Here is a 23,575-nt window from a genome sequence, read left to right as displayed (position 1 = left end):
AAGGGGGCTGAAGCCTAAAGGGGCTCACTCCAGTTCAGAGAGACAAAGGATGGCTAAGTTGGAAGGGGTCCCAGGGGTCATCTAGTCGAAGCCCCTGCAATGCGGGAAGCGAGGCAGTCCTCCAAGATACGCGAAAGGAGCCGAGGGGAGCGGAAGGCCAAGGCAGACTTCGGGGCGCTGAAATCCCAAATCCTGAGGAGCCGCCCCGCGCCCGTCCCTTTGCAGCCGAGGATCCGGAGACTCCGCCTTGGCGAGGGTTTCCTGCCGGGGCGGCGGCTGTGACTCACGCGCTCCCTCGGCCGGGATTCCCCGAAGCCTAGTCTGCCCCGCTTCAGGTCGGGGAACCCCGCGCCGCCCCCGCCAAGGCGTCACCGGAGCCCCGAAGGAACTGCCGGGAGACCCCCGCCCCCTGCAAAAGGGGGGTCCCGGGGAGGACGCTGGGCTGCCCCCGTGCCGCCTCCCGCTGCTCCCGGCTCGGGGCGCCGCAGCCCCTCTTCCCCGACGGGCTGCTGGCACCAAGCGGGCGTCGAGGGGTCAGGAGCAGCTCTCGCCTCCGTCCGCGTCCCGGGCTCCTCGGTCTCGGCTCCTGCGCGTCCCCGTCCTGTTCGCTTTGGGGCGGAGGGAGGGGAGCCAGGCGGGAGCCCCAGGTTAGGCTGGTCCGGGCTAAACCAGAGCTTTCTTCCCCGCGGCTGACCCTTTGCCTGCCTAGGTCTTTTCCCCTTCCCAAGTAATCCCCATTAGCGATGGTGGGAGCGTCTGGATGAACACTGGGGGACCCTTGCATGCAAAGCAGATGCCGGCATCTTCGGAGAAGGGGGGGGCTCACTGGTTACTATTTATCATTGTACACCACACAAACAAAACAAAATAATTTATTTGGGGGAGGAAAGAGTTCAAGGGCATATTCCAGCCAGGCAAAATACCAGGGGAGGGGGCAAAGCAGGGTCTGTATGGAGTTTGGGGGGAGGGGGCTGTATTCAGCCCTCTGGGCCTGAGATTCTCCCCACATTTTGGCACCGCCTTTCCTGCGCCTTCAGCTCCTTTTTGGGGATCAGGGGGATCAGAATTCAACCTTGCATTTCACAGAGTCCAGTGTTTCCAAAGGTATCTTTTAATTCTTCTGCTTGGTGAACCACATTCTAGGCCAGAAAGAATCAAGGTGGGGGCGCCAGGTGCCAGGCACCCCACAAATGGCACTGACAGAAGACAGGGCTGCCCCGATCCCAAGAAAGAGCCTCTCTAAAGTTAACAGTTCGGGAGCAACGTTTGCGGATGAGGATCGTGGCCGCCACTGAGAGAGACACCCACCTGCTCCCCTGGTGCAAAGAGTCCGTAAAAAGCTCAGCAGCCACTCAAGGGCCATCTTGCCCCCCCCCCCCCAATAAGGCAGCAGTAAAAGCAGAGAGCTAAGAAAAGACTTCAGGAAGAGCCAACCCTAAGAGTCCCAAAACAAGGGGGCAGGGCATCACCCTCTGCTAAAGCTGCCCCATGGCTGTGGGGAGCCTCCAAGAGGACCCCCCCAACAGCTCCCAGGTGCACGGCTTGCGTGGCAAGGGGGGAGGAAGAGCAAAGTCTCCTGCTACAAGTGAGAATGAAGCTCTGCCCAGACCCACTGACCCCACTGCTGCCCACTCCCCAGCAAGGGGGGAGGGAGTAAGGACCCACAAGGAGACACGCCTGCCCCACCTCCAGCCTGGCCTTGCCTCTGCAGACCTGGCCGTCTGCCTGGGGTTCTGCCACCTTTGCCAATGAGAAGCCAGGGGGAAGTGGAGCCCTGAGCCCACGGCACACCTCCACCCATAAGGCCATGCCACCCCCGCCCTCCGCTGCGCCACCTGGCTGCCACCCGCCTCTGGGGGGGCCCGGAAAGAGCAGCCAGGCTCCCCGCAGTCTGCCCCAGAGCGCCCAACAGCGAAAGTACAGCAGGACCTGCCTCCTGGGCCCCCTGCCCACCCTCTCCCATGCCCAGGGAATGCCAGGGGCTCTGGCGTCAAAGGGCAGCAGGTGTTGCCACCCAGGAACACCAGTAGCCAGTGCTGCTGCTGCTCCAGGCCTGGGACCCTCCTCTGACCCCTGGGAACAGGATTCCTCCAGGGCCTGGGCTTAATCCGGACCCAGCGGTGCTCCTGCTGGGCTCATTGCAGAACGCAGGTGTCCTCTGTGTCCTCGCCAGCTCTGGGTGCCTGAGGCCCCTCGTCCTGCAGCGGGGATGGAGGCGGAGACGGCGACTCTGAGGCCCCCGCCAGCTTCTCACGCAGCTCCAGGAGCAGCTCCCGGCTCTCGCTGGGGGGCAAGTTGCTCAGGTAGTACTGGGGTGCCAGTTCTGCCAGCCTGCGGGGAGAAAGGATCCAAGTTGAGGGAGGGCAGGAACAGACACAGTCTACCAGAATTCAGCAGCTGGACTGGTGACTGGGGGCGGCCGCCGAGACCACATAACACCGGTCCTGAAAGACCTACATAGGCTCCCAGTATGTTTCTGAGCACCATTCAAAGTGTTAGTGATGATCTTGAAAGCCCTAAACCAGGCTTCCTCAACCTCGGCCCTCCAGATGTTTTGAGGCTACATTTCCCATCATCCCTGACAACTGGTCCTGCAAAGCTTGGGATCGTGGGAGTTGCAGGGCAAAAACATCTGGAGGGCCGAGGTTGAGGAAGCCTGCCCTAAACGGTCTTGGCCCAGTAGACCTGAAGGAGCGTCTCCACCCCCCTTGTCCATCCCAGACACTGAGGTTCAGCGCCGAGGCCTTCTGGTGGTTTGCTTACTGTGAGACATGAGATTACAGGGAACCAGGCAGAGGGCCTTCTTGGTAGTGGCACCTTCCCTGTGGAACGCCCTCCCTTCAGATGTCAAGGAAATAAACAACTATCTGACTTTTAGAAGACATCTGAAGGCAGCCCTGTTTAGGGAAGTTTTTAATGATGTTTTATCGTCTTTTTAATATTCTGTTGAGAGCCGTCCAGAGTGGGGGAAATCATGATTATTACCACCCCACCCTGCCTAAGCCCCCCTTGCTGCTGCTTCCTGGGCCACAGAGTGTAGGAGCCACAGGGGGCCCGTCTAGTCCAGCATCCCGGTCTCTCAGCGGTCAAATACCCCAAATAAACTAGGAGTTTAGATAGACTGCCTCTGGGCCTGGAGGCTCCATAAGAATGCCAGAAGAGCTTGGCTGCTGTCTCAGTCCACAGGGGACCCCCACCTAGCCCCTGTTCTCCCACAGTGGCCACCCAGAGGCCTCCAAAGGGAAACCCATAAGCAGGATCTGAGCGCAAGAGCAGGACTCTGCCCTCCTGCAGTTTCCAGCAACGGGGATTCAGAAGCATTTTTGCCTGCAGCTGTGGAGGCAGAGCAGAGCCATCCCAGCTAGGCGCCATCAGGAGCTCTTTCCAGTCCTCCTCTAAAGTGGAGGCAGCGCTGAGGCGTCCCTGTGGAGCTGGCCCACGGCCTGCAGTCCCACCCGCTCTGAAAAGCCAAGGTCCTAGTCCTCATGGCCAAGGAATGGCGTCAACAGCCCTGCCACCCCCAGCCCCCCCCCCCCGATGCTCACATCTCTGGCTGGATCTCGGAGACGATGCTGAGGCAGTTGTCCTGAGAGATGGTGAACTCGTGGTAGAGCACCCAGGGAGGGGGGCGGGGGGGCGGGCGACGCAGCCGGTAGCAGCAGCCGGGGGGCAGCTGGGCCACGTGCTTGTGGGTCAGCAGCAGGTAGTTGCCGGAGCCGTCAATGTCGCGGGCCACCTGGAAGCGGGAGGGGAAGCAGAGGCTCAAGAAGGGACGGATCCATCCCTTTCCCCAGGGCCCAGGCAGGGAGAGATTGCAGGCAGTCCCAGGGAGATGTCTAGCCAACAGATGGGGTGCAGAGTGGAGCCCCCCACCTTAGAGGGACTCTGGGCTCAGAGATAGCCAAGGCTCTCAGCCTGGGCTGCAGCCTCCCTGCCTGCCCCCCCGGGCCCCCTTCCTGGCTGCTTGAGGGCCAGCCTTCTGCGGGGCTCTCCCAGCCCAGAGCTCCCTTGTGCTTCCTTGAGGCAGCAGCCGTACCTTGAGGAAGAAGCCCGAGATGAGGGCCTGCGTCAGGCGCTGGACGTTGCTGTCGCTGCCAAAGGCCGGCGGGGAGACGGGCAGCTCGATGCGCTGCATGACCTCCAGCAGCTCTGCCCGCACGGCCCCCGCCAGCCGCAGGGCCGCCTCGCTCACCCCATGCTTCCGGCACCAGCTCTCCGGGTCGCTCTCTGGGGAGGGAGGGAGGGTGTGGGTGCCTCTCCTGGCTGCGCCCCTTGAGAGGGGGCCCCAGCAAGGCTCCCCTCCCGCCCTGGTCCCTCCCGCCCCCTCTGCAAACTCACGCTGCTGGAAGGCATTGAAGACGTTGATGAGGGTGAAGTGGTCCCCCGCCGGGTGCAGAAGACTCCGCTGCCGGGCCGCCAGGGCCTCCTCCCAGCGCGCCCCCTCTGGAGCCAGGAAGCAGGGCCAGGCTGCGGGGGGGGGGGGGAGAGAGAGAGAGCCAGTGAGGTCCCTGCCACCATCGCCTGCCCGCCTGCCCCCCGCCTTGGGGAATGTGGGGTATTTCAAGGGCACGCCAAACCAACAATTCACATTTTGCCAAAGAGGCACAGGACAGGAGCTGAAGCTCGGAGTGCTTTCTTGTAAGTTTGCTAGAGAGAACTCTGCGAGAGACGCTCCCATTGTGCCCTGACAGGCACAGGGCGTAGCGATAGATATTCTCCTACCTGCCCGGGCACAGCGGGTCTCTTTCGTCACCTTCCACCCAGCCAGAAACGTGAGAAGGCCTGCTAAGTCTGAGCTCCAGTGCTCAGACACCATTTTAAGCCAGACTTCAGTATAATAAATGATAACAATAACAATAATAATAACAAGAATTTATTTATACCCTGCCCATCTGGCTGGGCCTCCCCAGCCACTCTGGGTGGCTCCCAACAGAATATTAAAAATACAATATAACATCAAACATTAAATTTTTTTCTAAACAGGGCTGCCTTCAGATGTTTTCTAAAAGTCAGATTTTACAAAAAAGGTAGGTTTTTGTAATTGAATTATCATTTTAAGCCTGCCTGAAGAAAGCTGCTGTATCTGTTATTCTGCAACAGAAACTGTTTGTGTGACTATTGTTTTGAAAGGGGGAAATCCCTGGAGAATCCAGTCTGCCTTAAAGCATCCTGGATTACTTAAAGGCTAAAACTAGCCCATCTAAGCTTCTTTTTAAGCTGCAGAGGGATGCACTCTGCTGAACTAGCAAATATCTAACAAATATCGCCTTTCCTAGCATTTATTCTCATCCCTTCAGGGAATGCCTTTTGCTGCAATTCCTGCCTTGCAGACGGCTGGGCCAGGTGCCCCGACCGTTCTGTTTCTCTGTGCCTTAGTGGCAGCACCTGAGGCTGGAAGGGGGTCTGACACGAGGGCCTGAGGAGCAAAGGATGCTCTTCTCACAGTTCCCAAATCCCCTCAAGAAGCCAGAGATCTAGATAGACTGCGCCTGGACCTGGAGGCTCCACAAGAGCAGAAAAAGTGCCAGGCCAAAGGGGGCCCAACCAAATGCCCACTCTGAGAAAGCAGCACCCAAGGGCCGCTGCAGCTCTCTGCTCCCGCTTTCCAGAAACGGGGATTCAGCAGCCTTGTTGCCTCCAGTGATGGAGCCAGAGAAGAGTCTTGTGGCGAAAACTCTCCTCCATGAACTGGCCCAATTCCCATTTAAAGCCCTCCATGCTGGTGGCCATCGTTGCCTCCTGGGGGAGCGAGTTCAAGTGCCGGCCCGACCTTTTCCCTCCGAGGTCCCTGGAGCTGCAAGAGGAGGCCCCACAGCGCCCCCTGCAGGGCTCCACCTACCTGCCAGCATGGCGGCCAGGGTGAGCATCTCGTGGACGCAGTCAAACTCGCAGGAGGCCAGCAGGGCCTTGGAGAGCTGGGGGTCCAGGGGGAACTCTGACATGATGATGCCCACCTCAGAGAGGTTCCCATCGTCATCCAGGGCAGCCAGGTAGTCCAAGTCCTCCAGCGCCTGCATTAGGGACTCGGGGGCTGGGCAGGGAGAGGAGAGCCCTGCTGAGCTTGGCCGGCTGGCGGGCAGGGGCCCCACCAGACCCCCCCACCTCCCCCCAGACATACCTGGCCGGTCCAGGAAGTCGCACTGGCCCATGTCGGCAATGTCCAGCCTCTTGAGCAGCAGGACCAGGCGGCTGAGGTTGGCTTCGGTGATGGGGGCCGGAGGGACGGGGGGCAGGCGCTGCTGATAGAAGGTGTCCGAGTAGAGGCGGAGGCAGGACCCTGCCGGGCACAGGAGGGGGCAGTGAGGCGGGCGGAGTCAAGACTCTAGTCCCTGGGGAAGAGAAGGAGGCTGCTCTCCACCCCCACCCAAAAACCTTCGCTGGAGGTTTTTAAGCAGAGGTCAAATGGCCACCTAGCAAGGATCCTTTGCTGAGATTCCTGCATTGCAGGGGTGGACTGGATGACCCCTGGGGGTCCATGAAGACCCAGGGTCTCCGCAGAACAGCCCCCAGAGGCCCTGGGGAAGGAGGCATCGCCTACCTGGGGGGCTCCCCGCTGCCCTGAGTCTCCGCGCCTCGGCCTGCTTCTTGCTTATGGGGCGCAAGCCCTGAGCTTCGGCTCGGATCTGCGGGTTGTAAACCTGCCCAGGAGAGAAAACGTCAGGAGACAGAAAATCAATGCGGGACAAAAACAACCGCAAGGACTTTAAGGTCTGAATTTGAGATAAAACTTCATTCGGTGCAGAAGACGGTGCGGGTGGGAGGGGAGCCTACAGTTTCTTTATTTAAAGTTTACATTGATGATTTGGCAATCCTCCTCTGAATGTTTAGTTCAAATTATATTTGTACAAGTGAGAACGGAAGAAATTGGGTTATAGATATGGAATATAACATTAAATAGAACTGTGTGTGCAAAAAAGGGGGGAGAAGGGAAGCTCTATTTTGCAAAAGGTTTACGATGGAAACTTAGAGCTGACTCTTTCTCATCCTTTATTATTTACGGAGTGAACTGAATAACCCTAAAGAGGACTTGGAATTTAATTTAATTTAATTGGAAGTATTGTTGCTCATTTATCTTCAGTTGGATGGAAGAATGAAAGGAGTCTGTGAACTTGCCAAGGAACTGATAAGGTTCTTTATTGAGTCATCTGCAGTTTGACAGACCACTCTTCTTCCCAGGCCGAGAGGGAAAATGGTGAAAACAGGTTATTCATTGGGACAGAGTTATTTTTGTAGCTGCTGTTAAAGTTGCAAAACAACAAAACATGGGACGGAGCAATGGAGAAATTTATGGAACAACAATGGGATATCAGCTCCGCCCAAAGCATGATGGCGAACAGCAACAACCGGGGGAAAGGAAGACACAACATCTTACAAGGACAGGAAGAAACATCCTGGAGAGAATAACTGCCACACTCAGGAAGAGCAAGGATACAGTTTGAGTGCCTCACTTGTAGTGTCATTTAACGTGTCAACACGAATAGAAGTTATTAATATTGTAGTTGTTGTATGAGGGATTATTATTATGACCGGAATGTAATGGAAATTTGTAAGATTTTGGAATGCAGAAATAAAGCAAATAACTAAGCCATCAATTCTAGAGTGGGGGGGGCACCTTATCTAAATGATATAATTTGGTATTTGAACTATTGGTGTTAATAATTGTATCATAAATTGGTACAGTTATAATGAGGCTATTATTGGATTGTAATTGAAAACTAATAAAATTATTATATATATTAAAAAACCACATCAGGAGATGGACCCAGGGGAGTCCTGTGCAGACAGATCAAGGGGGGAGACCCTTTGCTGCCTGTTCCCTGCAATGTGGGGGGTTGGACTAGATGACCCTGGGGGTCCCCTTTCAACGCTACCTTTCTGTGATTGCTGCAGAAGACAGCAATATGGATGAGGAGCCAGGACCACCCCAACTATAATTCTCTCCTCCCCACCCCCCAAAGCTCCTCCCGGGGGGCTCCCAGGCCTCCCCCCCCCCCCGGCTCACACTGTGCAGCTCCAGCCCGGCATCCACGACATGCCTGACGGTCCCCATGGAGAAGCCGGCGTCCGCCAGCCAGTGGGTGACCACGATCCTGCGTGCCCGGACCCCCCCGGGCTGCTCCTGGCTGCTCTCGTACAGCCGCTGGACGTCTCGGCCCACGCCAGGGTGGAGGGGCAGCACCAGCAGGGGCCCCAGGCCGGGGTCCAGGGCCAGGGCCTCCGACCGGATGGCCTCACAGCACTCGTCAATCTCCTGCAAGGGGGGGGGGGAAGAAAAATATATTCAGCTGCAGGAACTCAAGGGACAGCCCAGAAGCCGCCTACCCAGGAAACTGTTATGATTACTATTCTTGATTGAATTTATATACCGCCCTATCTATACCCGGGGGTCTAGGGAACCCACTTGAAAGGCAACCCCCCCCCCCGACCCTAACATTGTTCCGCTGCCCCCACAAAGACCCCCAAGAACTCACTATCTCATTTTATTTCATGTCAGGGTTACTTCCAGATCCTAGCTCACAGAGGATCACGCTAGCCAGCGATCGTTAAATAAAAGTCTTTATTGAGTTACAGTCTCCATTCTCGAGCTGCTGCGTGCAACCCTACGTCTTATGCTTAGATCGGCGAAGCTCCGTCTGAGTCTCCGCCCCTTGCGCACCAACTTAATATCCTAGCCCTGCTCCACCTTTTCCGCCTGACAGTTCTCCTCTGGGTCCCTCTGCCCCCCTGGGTCTCTTCCTTCCGGGATTCTTCTGACGCTGACCCCCCTGACTCTCCTGTCTCCTTGCGCCGGGCTTTAGGACCTGGCTCCCTTTCCGGGCTGCCTACTGCGCCACCTTCCTGTGCATTTGAACTTGGCGCACGCGCCCAACCTTCCACTTTCCGTCTAACCGTCACTTCGCTCCCCGATGAAGGTGTGGCCACTCCTGACTCATGCCCTCCCTCCTGTTGCGAGCTGCCAGCGCTTGCTCCCTGGCGCTCTTCCTCTTTCCTACTCTCTGGCGGTGACGTTGGTCCCGATCTCCAACTGCTCCCCTCTGAGTCCCCTCTGGCTCTTTCTTCCTGGGGTGTCCCCCTAGTCTCCCCCCTTGCCCTGGCCACTGGTGCTCCTTTTTGTGAATCTTCTGATTCACTGGAAAGGCTCGGAGATCTCGGGTCGTCGTCATCACTCATCCTTTCTTCTGCCTCCTCCCCCTCGCTCTCTGTTTCCTCCCTTGCCCTCGCCTCTGCTCCTGAACCCCTGACATCCATCCCCCCCTTGAAGCCCCCTCTTCCCCCCTCCCCTCCTTCCGGTGCGGGAACTGGGTGCTGCAGTGTCAAAGGGACGAATGTCGGGTACAGTTCACTTCCCGTGGCGGGCCTCCATCCGAAGTCTTCCGGTTCTTCCTCCCTGCTCTCGTCGGCGACGGTCACCTCTGCTTCCATCTCTGTGCCGCCGTGCTCGAGACCCTGGTCGTCCTCGAAAACGTCCATGTCCGTCTCTCCCTCGCTTCCTTCTGGAGGCGTTGCTCGTCCTGGACCCTCCAGCCACTTCCTGCGCCACTGCTCCTCCGGTCGATCATCCCACCAATACGAGGGTTCTGAAGCAGATCCCGAGGGCGACCCCTCCGGGGAACGGGCGTCTCGTGTCGGTTCCTCATCCGAGTCGAACCCCCGGAACGTGCTGGCTGAAAGCGTGGGCGTGAAAAGCCAGTCGTCGAAAAAGTCCGCTGGCATTGGCCTATGGGGGAAGAGGGCATGAAACTCTTCCTTGAGCAGAGGTTCATCTAAAGCGTAGCCCGGCACCCAGCTGTTGGCACTGGCCGGGGTGCCCTCCTTAGCGAGAAGGTATTCTACCCCCTCTTCCCCCCATCTGGAGTCCAAAATCTCCGTGACTTCGTTGAGGCGCACCTCCTGTGCCACTCCCCGTTGCCTGGTTCCCTCTCGGAGCGGACTCGGCGCCGTTCCGGGTTCCTGAAACCTGTGCGGTGCCTTGTAGGGAGTGAGCACCGATCTGTGGAACACCGGATGCATTCTGGAACCCTCCGGAAGCGCCAGCCTGAAGGCCACCGGGTTGACCTGCTCTTCGACTTGGTAGGGCCCCAGTTGCTTATGCCCTAGTTTCTTCTTGGCCAACGACCTGGCCGGCACTGCGTGGGCTGCTAACCAGACCCAGTCTCCCACATGGATCTCTTCACCAACCCTTCTGTGTTTGTCTGCCTGCACCTTGTATGCGTGTTTGGCCAGCTCCAGGTGCCACCGCAGCTGATCGTGGACCTCCTGCAACTCCGACGCGAACGCATCTGCTGTCTGCGGCTCCCCCTCCACCAGTCTTTCCAGTCCCGGGAAGGTTCTGGGGTGCCTCCCGTTGTTGGCGAAGAACGGCGTGACCCCCCTGGACACGTGCTTCGTGTTGTTGTAGGCGAACTCGGCGAGCGGCAGGTAATCCACCCACGTCGCAGGCTGTTGATTCGCATAGCATCTCAGGTACTGCTGCATGATGGCATTGACCCGCTCCGCTTGCCCGTTGGTCTGCGGGTGTCTCGCCGACGCCAGGTTGATCTTGACGTTTAGGAAGCCCATCAGCTTCTGCCAGAAATTCGAGATGAACTGCCTCCCGCGGTCGGACAGAATAGACCGTGGCAGACCGTGAACCTTGAACACGTGGTCTATGAACAGTTTGGCGGTTTGTTCCGCCGTGGCCACCTTCGCACACGGGATGAAATGTGCCATCTTGGAGAACAAGTCCACCACCACCAGCACGGCCGTCTTGCCCCTCGAGCTGGGCAGATCCGTGACGAAGTCCAGGGCGACTCTCTCCCATGGCTCGACCGGAGTTTGCAGCGGTTCCAACAGTCCGGCCGGCGGTCTGTGCACTGGTTTGGCCCTCTGGCAGGTGTTGCACCTCGCCACATAGTCCGCGACCTCCCCTCTCATTCCGGGCCACCAGAAATCCCTGGCGACTAATTCCACCGTCTTCTCCTTGCCAAAGTGCCCGGCAGTGGGCGCGTCGTGCAGCTGATGCAGTACCTTGGCGCGAAGTTCGTCTCCCGGCACGTAGATGGCCCCTTTGCGGATGAGCAATCCATCTCTCAGCTGGAACCCGTCGGTCGCTGCCGTGCCCCTTTGCATCTCTGCCATCTTTGCTTGCGCGAAGGAGTCATTCTGCAACGCTCGTCGCACCGCCTCCAGGTCCACTGTCGCCGCAGCGCACGCCCACACTGTTGGTGCGAAGATGTGCATGGCGGCCACTGGCGTGGCGTCCTCCAGATACTGTGGCTTACGGGAGAGCGCGTCCGCCATGATGTTGGTGTCCCCCGGGACATACTCTATCCGGAAGTCGAAGTTCGCAAAGAACTCAGCCCAACGTATCTGCCTCTGGTTCAGGAACTGTGCCGTGCGCCAGTGCTCCAGATTCTTGTGGTCCGTGCAGACCTGCACCGTGTGCTTGGCTCCAATCAGGAAGTGCCTCCATGCTTTGAACGCTGCATGAATAGCCAGCAACTCCCTGTCCCAGATGGTGTAGTTCTGTTCGGACTTGCTGAGCTTCCTGGAGTAAAACGCTCCGGGCCTCCAAACCCCCTGCGGGTCCTTCTGCAGCAGGACTGCTCCGACGGCCCTGTCCGAGGCGTCTGTTTCAACTCTCATCGGCCTGCTGGGGTCGACATGAAGCAGCTGTTCCTCCGACGCGAAAAGACGCTTGAGTGCCTGAAAAGACTGCTCCGCCTGCGCTGTCCAGATGAATTTCTTTTTCTTGGAACTGAGCGTGTCCGTGATGGCCGCTGTCTGCATAGCGAAGCCTTTGATGAACTTGCGATAGAAGTTCGCGAAGCCGACAAACCGTTGGACCTCCTTCCGGTTGCGTGGGCTTTTCCAATCCAACACCGCTCGAACCTTGGCGCTGTCCATGGCGAGCCCCTTGTCAGACAACTTGTAGCCCAGGAAATCCACCTCCGTCACGTCGAATTGGCACTTCTCCAGCTTGGCGTAAAGCCTATGTTGCTGGAGCCTGCTCAGCACTTCCCTGACGTGTCTGTCATGCTCCTGCTGCGATTCCGAAAAGATCAGGATGTCATCCAAGAAACAGACGCACGTCTTGTAGAGGAGCCCCGCCAACACGTGATGCATGAAAGCTTGAAAAACGTGGGAGCCATTTTGCAATCCAAAAGGCATAACTCTATATTCGTAGGTGCCCAGGGGCGTGAACATGGCTGTCTTCCACTCATCTCCCTCCCGCATGCGAATCAGGTTGTACGCCCCTCGCAGGTCCAACTTGGTGAACACGCTGCCCTTGCGTACTTTTGCGAGGAGGTCGTCGATTCGGGGCATGGGGAAGTCCGATGGCTTGGTGACACTGTTCAAAATGCGGTAGTCCACTACGAGTCTTTTTTGGGGCGTGTCTCGCTTCTTCACAAAGAATACAGGACTGCCCCCCGCTGCCTGGGACTCTCGGATGAAACCGCGCTCCAAATTATGATCTATGAACTCTTTGAGTTCCTGCAGTTCGTCTTCAGACATGGAATACAGCTTCCCTTTGGGCAGCGCCGCCCCCGGCAGCAGGTCAATTTTGCAGTCATATGGTCTGTGGGGGGGTAGCTTGTCTGCCTCCTTCTCGCAGAAAACCTCCAAAAATTCTGCGTACTTGTGGGGAATCGCTTGCAGCGTGCCTAGCAGCAGCTGTGACTCCTCTTGCTCCCCTTCCTGCTGAGGCATGATGCAGTGTTCAGCACAAAAGGAAGAGCCGAAGGTCAGCTGCCTCTGGTACCAAGCCAGCGTCGGGCTGTGCTTGTCCAGCCAACTCATGCCCAATACAATAGGCGTGTCCGACAGTTGAGTGACGTTGAAGCTGATGATTTCCCTGTGATTTCCAAGCCGCAGCACCATAGGTGGCGTCTGCTTCACCACTTGCCCCCCTAACAGCTCCCTGCCATCCACCGTGACAACCTGCAGGGGCAGCGTGGCAGGCAGCAACTGTATAGTGTGCCGGTCGACAAAGTCCTGCCCTATGAAGTCTGCATTGCTTCCCGAGTCGACGGTGATTGGCACGTCCATGGTGATTCCATTGGGTAGCTGGAGCGATGCGGTGAGCCTCACTACTGGCTTGGGCGGGAGGGGGTCCATGGGCGGTAAACTCTCTGGGGACTGCTTCACTGACACGTCTGGCTGGGCCCCAGTGCCTCTTCCTCCAGCCAGACATCGTCGTTTCCCTGCTGTGGTTCTCCGTGCTGCATTGCTGCAGTCACCATTGCTGAGGCTGCAGTGTGCTTGTGGAGCCTCCGGGGACACTCTTTCGCCATATGCCCTGGATCCTCGCAGATATAACACTTCCTGGTCCCTCTAGGAGGCTTCGCTTTCACTGCTGCCGGTGCTAGGGCTCTGGCTGCTGACTGAGCCCTTGCACTCCCAACCTCCATCGGTTCCACCCCTCCCCCTGTTGGAGGCGTGGATTGCGCACGCGCTGCTTCTCTGGGAAGGAAGGAGGAGCCCCTGGCTGGTTCGCGCCCGCTGCGCCCTTCGTCCCTGCTCCACGGACGTTCTTCCAGCCGCACCCCCACCGCCAGCGCCCTCTGAACGATCTCCTGCGTGGTCCGGGGTCTCTCCCCCCTCGCAATCTCATCTTTAACCGAGTTGTGCAAGCCCTCCCAAAAAAGGTCTCTGACAGGAGCCGAATCTCTGTCCCATTCCAGGGCACTGACCAAAGCGAAAAAGCGGGCATGATACTGCCTTACGCTGGCCCTCCCTTGCCTTAGTCCATGCACCTCCTTTCGGGCAAGATCCACGTCAATGCTTGATAAAAAACAGCCATCCATCGCTTTGATAAAGGCGTCCGCATTTTGGAGCGCAGGATCCTTATCTCTCCACAAATTGCGCAGCCATGCTTTTGCGTCTCCATGCAAATGGGACATGATGAACCCCACTTTCTCTTGTTCATCTCTAAAGTCTTTGTGCAGTAGTTGCAGTGCACACATTACGTCTGCTCTAAAGTTGGGGTACTGTTGCAAATTCCCATCGAAGTGCGAGACTAGACCGCCTGTGCGTCTCCCCAACCCAATCCCCTCTGATTTGGGTGTCTGTTGCCCTTGCTTCGTAAGCACGTCCAACCTGACCTGGAGATCCCTGTAGGCGGCAGCTGCTTCCTCCTCTCTCTTCCTGGACGCCAGCGCCTCGGCAGTCAGTCGTGAAACTGCTTCTCTGAGTTCCGTTATTTGCTGTTCGGCCGTCATATTGTCTGCCGTTCGTGAGCTCTCTTGTAGGCACCCGCTTTCCCTCCTCTCCGCGAGGCCGTGGATGCCCACAATTTGATGAGACGGAGCTTACTGTCAGGGTTACTTCCAGATCCTAGCTCACAGAGGATCACGCTAGCCAGCGATTGTTAAATAAAAGTCTTTATTGAGTTACAGTCTCCATTCTCGAGCTGCTGCGTGCAACCCTACGTCTTATGCTTAGATCGGCGAAGCTCCGTCTGAGTCTCCGCCCCTTGCGCACCAACTTAATATCCTAGCCCTGCTCCACCTTTTCCGCCTGACAGTTCTCCTCTGGGTCCCTCTGCCCCCCTGGGTCTCTCCCTTCCGGGATTCTTCTGACGCTGACCCCCCTGACTCTCCTGTCTCCTTGCGCCGGGCTTTAGGACCTGGCTCCCTTTCCGGGCTGCCTACTGCGCCACCTTCCTGTGCATTTGAACTTGGCGCGCGCGCCCAACCTTCCACTTTCCGTCTAACCGTCACTTCGCTCCCCGATGAAGGTGTGGCCACTCCTGACTCATGCCCTCCCTCCTGTTGCGAGCTGCCAGCGCTTGCTCCCTGGCGCTCTTCCTCTTTCCTACTCTCTGGCGGTGACGTTGGTCCCGATCTCCAACTGCTCCCCTCTGAGTCCCCTCTGGCTCTTTCTTCCTGGGGTGTCCCCCTAGTCTCCCCCCTTGCCCTGGCCACTGGTGCTCCTTTTTGTGAATCTTCTGATTCACTGGAAAGGCTCGGAGATCTCGGGTCGTCGTCATCACTCATCCTTTCTTCTGCCTCCTCCCCCTCGCTCTCTGTTTCCTCCCTTGCCCTCGCCTCTGCTCCTGAACCCCTGACATTTCATAAAATGGATATACAGCTTAATGGTAGAAAACCTCAAAGAATTTAGGAGAACAAAACAGTAAGGCCATGCAAAAAATTAAAAACCAGCAAGAAAATTAAGAGGCATCAGCATTCAAAACAACCAAGTAGACTTGCCTAGACCTTAAAGTTTTTAGCAGGTGCCCCCAAGAGGAGAGTGGCGGCACCTGCCTGGCATCAAGAGGCAGCGAGTTCCAAAGTGCAGAAGCTGCCGCACTAAACTCTGGAGTTCTTGCCAGGGCAGAAAGGGGCACCTGGACTGGTTCCAGTTCTGCCAACGGGCACGTGCAAGTAAACTGTTCCCAAGTTGCTCAGGGCTTTAGATGCTCATAGCAACTCCTTGAACTGGGCCCAGTAGCAAGTGGCCAAGCAGCGCAATCTCTGAGCCCAGGAGTCGCTCAGCAATCGCGCTGCAGCATTCTGCACTCACTGCAGCTTCTGAATCCAGGACAAGGGAAGCTCCATCTAGAGCGCACGGCAGTAATCCAGTCAGTGCCGGATTTACGTATAAGCTCAACAAGCTCTAGCTTAGGGCCCCACTCTCTTGGGGCCCCCTAAAAAATTTAAATGAGAAAAAAACCTGGGTGTAAATATAAGATAAAAAACAAATAAAATGAAACCTACAGGCAGCAACCGTGTTTTGTGTTGTGTAGGCTCCTGTGATGTAAGTCCTGGCCCCCGCCTGCTAGCCTGCTCCCTCAAATATCCCTGGTTTGCTCCTTTCTATATACAGGGTGCTGACATTCTGCAAGGGCTGGTTGCATAAATGACCACCTAGCATCTATTCAACACAAAAAACAGCAGCCATTTGTTGTGGACAAAGGACAGCTGGACATAGAAAGGGCCCCATCACCTTCAGTAGCTGAGGGCCGCATCAAACCTGAATCTGGCCCTGAATCCAGTCCTGAAATAAGGACTATTCTGGCAAGGCTTCCCTGGTCCAGGAATAGCCGCAGGTGAAGAACCAGCCACAGTTGTCAAAGGCCCTTCTAGCTGCAGAGACTCCCTGAGCCCCAGGGAGAGCTAGCCAGGGCCAGAAACACCCCCAAACCCAAAACCTGCATTCGGGGGTTAAGGCAAGGCCTGGCACATTCGGGGGACCCCTCCTGCTCTCTGCCTGCCTGGGTCCTCGTCCAGACTGGAAAGGGAGGGGGGGCATGGACGCCTTGAGCCCCGCAGCCCCGCGAGCCCCACCTGCTTGCTGGCCAGGAAGACCATCACGTCGCCAGGCTCCCTCCGCCGGTGCAGCTCCAGCGCGGCCTGGCAGGCGGCCAAGATGTGCCCCCCTGGCAGGGGCTGCCTGCAGGCCAGGCGGGGGGCTGGGCTGGGCTCCGGGACCCGCACCACAGGGGCATCGGGGCAGAATCGCCGCAGGGGCTCCTCCATCAGCGGCTCAGTCACCACCACCAGGCGCAGCTCTGGGCGCTGGCGCTGCACGTCCTTCAGCAGCCCCAGGAGGAGGTCGGTGGGCACCGTCCGCTCCTGTGCCTCGTCCAGGACCACCACCCCGTACTGGTGCAGCAGAGGGTCTGACGTCATCTCCCGCAGAAGGACCTCGTCCGAGCAGAACCTGCAAGCCACAAGGCGCCTGGTGGGCAGGGGCCGGGGGGCAGGGCCCTCAATGATTCCCCCCCCCCCCCGTTCTCCTGCTGAAGCTCCTGAGCAGGCAGAAGACTCAAGACCACCCTGCCCTTTGAATAACTGGTCCCTCCTGGCAGGTCTCTCAAGAGCCTCATGGCAGAAGCTGGTGAGGAGGGACCACACTGGGGAATAAAAGAATTGGGGATTTTGACCCCCAAGGGCCAGTGACAGAGGACCACCCAACCTCTCCTGAAAAACCTCCAAAGAAGGCTTATTTCCAGACCCTTGACCATCTGGGTTGCCCCCTTCTGCAAACATTGCAGCTTGTCAACATCCTCCTGCAATTTCGGTCCCCAGAATCGGACACCAGACTTCAGGTGTGGCCTGACCAAGGCAGAAGAGAGCAGGACTGTCACTTCCCTTGATCTGGACGCCACCCTTCTAGAATAAGCCTACAAGAACGTTTGCTTTTCTTGCTGCTGCCTCACACTGCTTCCTCTGGGGCTCCTGAGGCCTCTCATTAGGCAGGGCCTCATCCATCGCCGCCGCCCTTTGCTTTTCAAGCTAGTCAGGATCTCTCTTTTCCGTCTCCCTCAAACTCTCCATGAGCAACTGTGTCCTTCTGTCCGGCTGACTTGCCAATCCAGTTCTGCCCAGGCTGACTCCTGCTGCCGTTCCAGGCTCCTGGGTGACCCAGAGATGGGAGAAGGGGGAGGGGGTGGCAGAAGCCGTGGGTGCACGGTCACCCCTCACTTCAGCCTCCCTTTCACCTGTGTGTCAGAGGAGCTAGCCAGAGGCGGGGGGGGGAGGTGCCCAAAGGGTTGCGCTTGGGTCGCTCGAGTCTTCTCTTTAGGGGCTACCCAGAGCCTGGGGTGGGTTGAGCAGGACGGCTCCTTCTGGGCCGGGTGCTGGGTGCTGGGGGGGTCTGGGGTGCTCCTCTCCTCTGGGCTCCCCCAGCCCTGCCCCTTTTCCTTCTGCATGGCTGGGGCAGGGTATGGCAGCCATTTTCAAGATGTTCCAGAGGGCAGGATCTGAACCCATGGCTTCAAGTTACAGGAAAGGAGATAATAATATAATATAATAATAATTTATTTATACCCCGCCCATCTGGCTGGGTTTCCCCAGCCACTCTGGGCAGCTCCCAACCGAATATTAAAAACACAATACAGAGTTAAACATTCAAAACTTCCCTAAACAGGGCTGCCTTCAGATGTCTTTTAAAAGTAGGATAGTTGCTTATTTCCTTGAGATTCCGACTCAATATCAGGAAGAACTTTCTGGTGCTAAGAGCTGTCCAACAGTGGAAAGGACTCCCACGGATGGAGGCTGACTCTCCTTCCTTGGAGGTTTTTAAGCAGAGGTTGGGTGGACACCTGTCAGCTGCGCTTTGTGCCTTGCAGGGGGCTGGGCTGGATGACCTTTGGGGACCCCTTCAAGCCTCAAGCCTGCCTGGCTCCCTTTGCACCAGGCCCAAGTGGGAGGCAGGCCTGGCAGGCCAAGGAACGCCCCTGCCCCTCACCTGAGCAGCGTCTCGGAGGTGCAGCAGTCTTCGTAGGGGATGCTGTAGCCCAGCTCATGGCCCACGTTGAGGTCCATTTCGTCCGCCACCCGCAAGGCCAGGCTGAGGGCGGCCAGGCTGTGGGGCTGCGTGCAAACCACTTGGCCGGGAGCAAACTGCAGAGAGAGGGCGTGCTCAGCACACCACTGGGGCACCTGGGGAAGGGAGGGGCGACAGGTGAGGTCAGGCCAGGTGGGGCTTGGCTACCCCTCCCCTCCAGGTGGTGCTATTCTGGACTCCACCCTGCCCAGGCACCCATGGAGAAAGCCCAGAATCCTCCACCTGGAGGGGCCGAGGCTCTTGAAGGCCACGGAGCAGCTTATAACCACCTGATAACAGGCGGCTGGATCCCGCCAGGGGCCCATCTAGACCAGCAGCCGGCTCTCACCGTGGCTGACCAGATCCCCCCCTCCCCAAGGGAGATCTGAAAGCTCCAGAGCAACACTCCCCCCTCCTGTGGTTTCCAGCAGCTGGAACTCAGAAGAGGCACGGCTGTCTTCAACTATGGGGCTGAGCAGAGAACACACAGCCAGCCGCAAAAGACCCTGCAGGCCGCCTGATTCGCCCAGCAGCAAAAAGAGGGGGGAAAGAAAGAAGAAGAAATTGCTGCCTGGTCTGGTAGCCTGGCAGCAAAAAAGAAAGAAAGAGAAAAACGAAGAAGTGCCTAGGCATTCAGTTTCGGTGCCCACCACCTAGGTTCCAGAAGCCCCGTGGCTCTTAGCTTTCTTATCCCTGCTTCTAACACAATAATAATAATAATTCATTATTTATACCCCACCCGTCTGGCCGGGCTTCCCCAGCCACTCCGGGCGGCTTCCAACCAAATATTAAAAACAATACAGCATCAAACATTAAAAACTTCCCTAAACAGGGCTGCCTTCAGTTGTCTTTTAAAAGTAAAATAGTTGCTTATTGCCTTGACTTCTGCTGGGAGGGCGTTCCACAGGGTGGGTGCCACCATCAAGAAGACCCTCAGCCTGGTTCCCTGTAACCTCGCTTCTCGCAGCAAGGGAATCGCCAGAAGACCCTCAGAGGTGGACCCCGGTGTCCGGGGTGGAGACACTCCTTCAGGTATACTGGGCCGAGGCCGTTTAGGACTTTAAAGTCAACACCAACACTTTGAATGGTGCACAAGAAGTTTCTCCAGATGTTTTCTCCCTCCAGCCTTTTTCTTCAGCATCTGAGGAGTGGCATCATGTCCCTGCTGGGTATTCCTTGCTCCAGGGAAAACACCCAAACATGAGCAGGATCCAGCCCCCAAATGACAGGCAGGCCCATCATCCTTGGGTGGAGGGGCTGCCAGCTGCCAGCAAGGACCCCCCCTCCCCAAAGCCATAGGCAGGGAATGTGCTTCCACATTAGTGCCTCAGGCACAACACCCCACAGAAGAACAGCCGACGCCAGGTCTCCCCAGGGAGGCTTGTTAAACGTGAGCCAGGAAGGCCCCAACCCAGGGAGGCCAGCAGAACTTCCCTTCTGCTTGCTGGGAGCCACCTCTACCAGCTCTGCTCTATACATTGATCTGCCTCCATGGCTGGGGGGTGAGGGGTCTGCTTCTGAACCCCCGTTGCTGGAAGTTTCCAGGAGGGGAGAAAGTGCTCTTGCCCTCGTCTCCCACTGGGGCACCTGGGAGAGCAGGGTGCCGGCCTGATCCAGCACGCTCTCCTTAATTTACAAAGGTGGGTTTCTTGCCTGCTATTGATCAGCAGGAATTTCAATGAGAAAGGGCAAGCGCCACTCAGATTCCTCCCTGCCCCCTGCTGTGCTAATACCAGATAGCCAGGTGCTCAGGATTCTCCTTGGGCAAACAGGTGTCCTTCCGTGTTGAGGAAGGCTGCTTCCAATGCGCCCCACCCAGGCCAAAGTCCACCTCCCTGCGGCTTCTCCTTCCGTGTCAGGAGAGGCTCTGCCTGGAATCTGCCCGTCTGGCTCCCAAGCGCTCCCCCCCCCCATGCCGAGGGCAAAAGCTGGTTGTAGGCAAGGAAGGAGAAGCCAGCCCCCGCCAAGAGGAAAAGGAGTGAAATACAGCTGAAAACACGGGCAGCGTTAAGATCAATTCAACAGTGTAAACAAGTTTTGACAGATGCAATAACGGAATACTGAATGGTATAGCTTTTTGTAAAATATACAGGATTTATGATATCTAAAATGAACCATGGAAAGAGAAGAAGCAAAGTCATTGATATCTTAAGGATGTAAAATGAGAATTTAAAATGGTAAAACAGAAAATGTAATTTATAAATTATATATATAAAGAAAGAAAAGGGCTGAGGCCACAAAGCTCCCTGCACCCCATGATGATATATCCCCATCTATGCCAGCAGAGAGTTTGTGCATTCTCTGTCAGGAAGCCCAAGTCAAGGAGGGGCTGACGGGCATCAGAGCTGAGACAAACCTCAGGCTGCCTGGGGCACACCTGGGCAGGTAAGCAGGCAAGTTCCGACGACAGCACAGCACCCAAGGCCACCCACACAGCCTCTCTGGACTGAGGAAGGGGAGAGCCTCTCACACCACCCCCGGGAATAAATAATAATAATAATAATAATAATAATAATAATAATAATAATATATCACTTGTACCCCATCCATCTGGCCAGGCCTCCCAGCCACTCTGGGCTGCTTCCAACAGAATATTCAAAACACGATAAAACATCGAACATTTAAAGCATCCCTCAACAGGGCTGCCTTCAGATGTCTTCTAAAAGTCAGATAATTGTTTATTTCTTTGACATCTGATGGGAGGGCGTTCCACAGGGTGGGTGTCACCACCGAGAAGGCCCTCTGCCTGGTTCCTTGTAGCTGCACTTCTGGCTGTCAGGCATATTATTTTTCTTTCAATATTTTACACTCTTTCCGCAGCAGAGCCCCCTCTCCTCTCTCGGGTGCCCCCTCACCTGGGTGCTCTTGCCAGCCCCCGGCCCCCCAGAGACCAGGACGATGCTGCTGCCGGCCTCCAGGTGCTCCAGGAAGAGGAACTTGCAGCCCCAGATGGGCAGGTCCCGGCGCTGGCGCAGCAGCTCATAGTAGCGGGAGGAGAAGGGCAGCCCGTCGTAAGGATTCACCTCCAGGTCGCCCTCGCCGCTCACAGACAGGCCTTCCGTGTGGCTGCCGCTGCCGCCCTCCTCCTCCTCCTCGTCATCCTCCTCATCCAGGAGGGAGCTCAGCCCATCTGACTGGTCCAAGGGGCCAGAGGGGTCCTCTGCTGCCGCTGCCGCCATGGCAGTCCAGCCCAGGAAGGGTCTCCCAGGAAACCTGCCGAGAGGAGAGGAGGGGTCAGAAGAGCTGGAGAAGGAAGGGGTGCAGAAAGGGGTCCCTGGAAGCCCACCCAAGGGACGCTGCATGCGAGATCACGGGAAGCTGCGGAGCTTCTGCCTCAGGGACAAAGGGCTCTCGGCTCTGATCTCTTGGACCTGCGGGGAGGAGGGAGCTGGTGCAATGGCTCCAGGTGGGCCAAGGTGCCCGGTGGGCAACAGAGGGAGAAGGCTGCTCCCTGCCCTCCTCCAGACCCCAAGGGAGAGCAGCTGAAAGGGCTCAGCTCCCCCACTGGCCCTGCATGGGGGTCAGAGAGACAGAGAGAGAGAAGCAACGGGAGCCCATTCTCCATGCCCACAACCACCTTCCCTCCTAGAATTGTGGAGTTGGCAGGGACCCCCAAGGGTCATCCAGCCCGACCCGCTGCAAGGCAGGAATGGTCCCCCCCCCCTGCCCAAGCCCCGAGTGGGAGAGCAGGGAGGGGAAGAGGCCGGGGGCAGCCGGGGAGGGCCGGGCGGAGCCAAGCAGCCAGCAGCTCCCAGGGCGGCCTCCTCCCCAGACACGTCAGCCAGGCCGGCTGGCCGGGGGGGGGGGCTTCGCAGAGACCGGCAGCCGGGGAGACCCCCCCCACCCCCGCCCCGAGGGCGCCTGGCCGCTGCTGCCCCAGGCGGGAGGGGGGGGGCCCGATCCCGACGGCGCCTCCCGCCCGCCCCCGGGCAGAGCCACGGCCAAGCGGGATCTGCGCCCCCGACGCCCCGCCCGGATCGGGGACGGAGAGAGGCGCCCCCCCCGGACCCCCCCCTCCCCGCCGGGCCTCACCTGTCTCACCTGCGCCGCGCAGGCCACGGAGCGGGAGGGGGGGCGCAGGCGCGTGACCGCGAGCGGCCAATGGCCGCCGGACTGGACGGCGGGCTCTCCAGCTGGGGGGCGGAGCCAGCGGCACTTCCGGTCTCCTCCCCGCCTCCTGTGACGTCATGCACACCTGGCGGGGCGGGGAAGGCGGGCTCTCCCCTCGCGGCTCCCGCGGCGCCGGCACGGGCTGGCAGCAGCAGCAGCAGCAGCACCTCTGGCCCCGGCGCCCTCCCCGGAGACCGGGCTCCGCGCCCCTTCGCCGCAGCCTTTCCCGGGGCGCGCAAGGAGGAGCCTCCGGGAGGGAGGGAGGGTGGCCCACTTGCCCCCCCCCGGAATGCTGTGGCTGCCCCTTCCCTTCGACACCCCAAGCGCGGAGCCCCAGAGACGCATGACTTGGCGCGGAGGGGCCTTGATGCCCGGGACACGCTGGGCAAGGTGGGCAGGAGGCGAGGTGGGGGGAGCGAGCTAGGCAGGCAGGCAGGGAGGGAGATAGAAGGCGGCATCGTTGCGGTGCCAGCTGCTCCTTGGCTCGCTTCCTTGAGCTCTGCAGTCAGGAGCACGCTGAGGGGTTGCCATCTCCCAGACTGAGACTTTGGGCAGCTCGGGGGCTTCCTGCCGATTTAAAATAGTCGGGAAAAGAGGGAGGGAGGCTTTGAGTGCCACTGCTCACCCAGATCATGTCTTGCCAGCCATCAGACCTCACTGGCCCCCCTTGTTGCTTCAGGCCCCGTTCACAGATTTGCTCCTTCCTTGACCCCGAAGCTCTCACTGGGTCTGGACGCTCCCTGCTCTGCATCCTCACACACACACACACACACACACACCGGCTGGTGCCTCTCTCTGAATGCGTCAGAGGGGAGCCCCACCTGCAGAAAGGCCTCCTGGGCTTTGCTGCCCTAGGCACGGGGCGTTTACTCCTTCATCTTTGAATGAAAAACAAAGAGGCTGGTGGCACCTAAAAGACTTTGCCAATTATTCATGGTGGGAGATTTCATGGATGTCACAAAAAAACTTGGCGTCTTCCTTACCAGGCTGGTGGTAGAGAAGACCGAAAGGTGTGCACTGAATGACGACAAGATGCAAAAATGACACTCGGATAACTCGAGCTTAAATACATGTTAAACAGACACACCTTTAACCTTGTACAGCAGCAGATGGGTAATAAACTGACTTGAAACAAAATAAAAAAATTCCTTCCAGTAGCACCTTATCTCCCTGGAGCTGGACCATAAAGAAGGCTGATCGCCGAAGAATTGAT

The 23,575-nt window shown here is 57.8% G+C and overlaps 1 protein-coding gene across 4 annotated transcripts; it reads right to left on the bottom strand.

The window, feature by feature from the left end:
* Window positions 1–856: 856 nt before the first annotated feature.
* Window positions 857–23,146, bottom strand: DQX1 (DEAQ-box RNA dependent ATPase 1). 4 transcript variants are annotated; one of them, XM_082238424.1, is made up of 12 exons: window positions 22,988–23,146; window positions 21,108–21,465; window positions 18,175–18,368; window positions 16,269–16,644; window positions 8,003–8,251; window positions 6,539–6,638; window positions 6,119–6,277; window positions 5,840–6,031; window positions 4,339–4,467; window positions 4,037–4,227; window positions 3,546–3,736; window positions 857–2,331 (listed from the first exon to the last, which is right to left on the bottom strand). In XM_082238424.1, exons 2-12 carry the CDS (start codon window positions 21,429–21,431, stop codon window positions 2,136–2,138), a joined length of 2,301 nt encoding a protein of 766 aa, XP_082094550.1. In that variant the 5' UTR covers window positions 21,432–21,465; window positions 22,988–23,146; the 3' UTR covers window positions 857–2,135. The 4 variants fall into 4 exon arrangements, with proteins under 4 accessions (XP_082094550.1, XP_082094549.1, XP_082094551.1 ...); XM_082238423.1 differs by lacking the exon at window positions 22,988–23,146 and adding an exon at window positions 22,285–22,400; XM_082238425.1 differs by lacking the exon at window positions 22,988–23,146 and adding an exon at window positions 22,294–22,370.
* Window positions 23,147–23,575: the final 429 nt, after the last annotated feature.

This window comes from Podarcis vaucheri (assembly GCF_965113315.1).
Source record: "Podarcis vaucheri genome assembly, chromosome: 9".
In the NCBI taxonomy this organism is placed as follows: domain Eukaryota; kingdom Metazoa; phylum Chordata; class Lepidosauria; order Squamata; family Lacertidae; genus Podarcis; species Podarcis vaucheri.
This window is presented reverse-complemented; position numbering and strand designations above follow the sequence as displayed.

What these genes read in the sequence shown, in the direction of transcription:
- DQX1 (XM_082238422.1), bottom strand. Translation starts at nt 21,554, where the DNA reads ATGCAGCGTCCCTTGGGTGGGCTTCCAGGGACCCCTTTCTGCACCCCT. An exon ending in CCTGGCCGCCATGCTGGCAG is followed by an intron (nt 4,468 to 5,839) that starts GTAGGTGGAGCC and finishes CCCCCCCCGCAG; the next exon opens with CCTGGCCCTGCTTCCTGGCT. An exon ending in TCTCGGGCTTCTTCCTCAAG is followed by an intron (nt 3,737 to 4,036) that starts GTACGGCTGCTG and finishes TCCCGCTTCCAG; the next exon opens with GTGGCCCGCGACATTGACGG.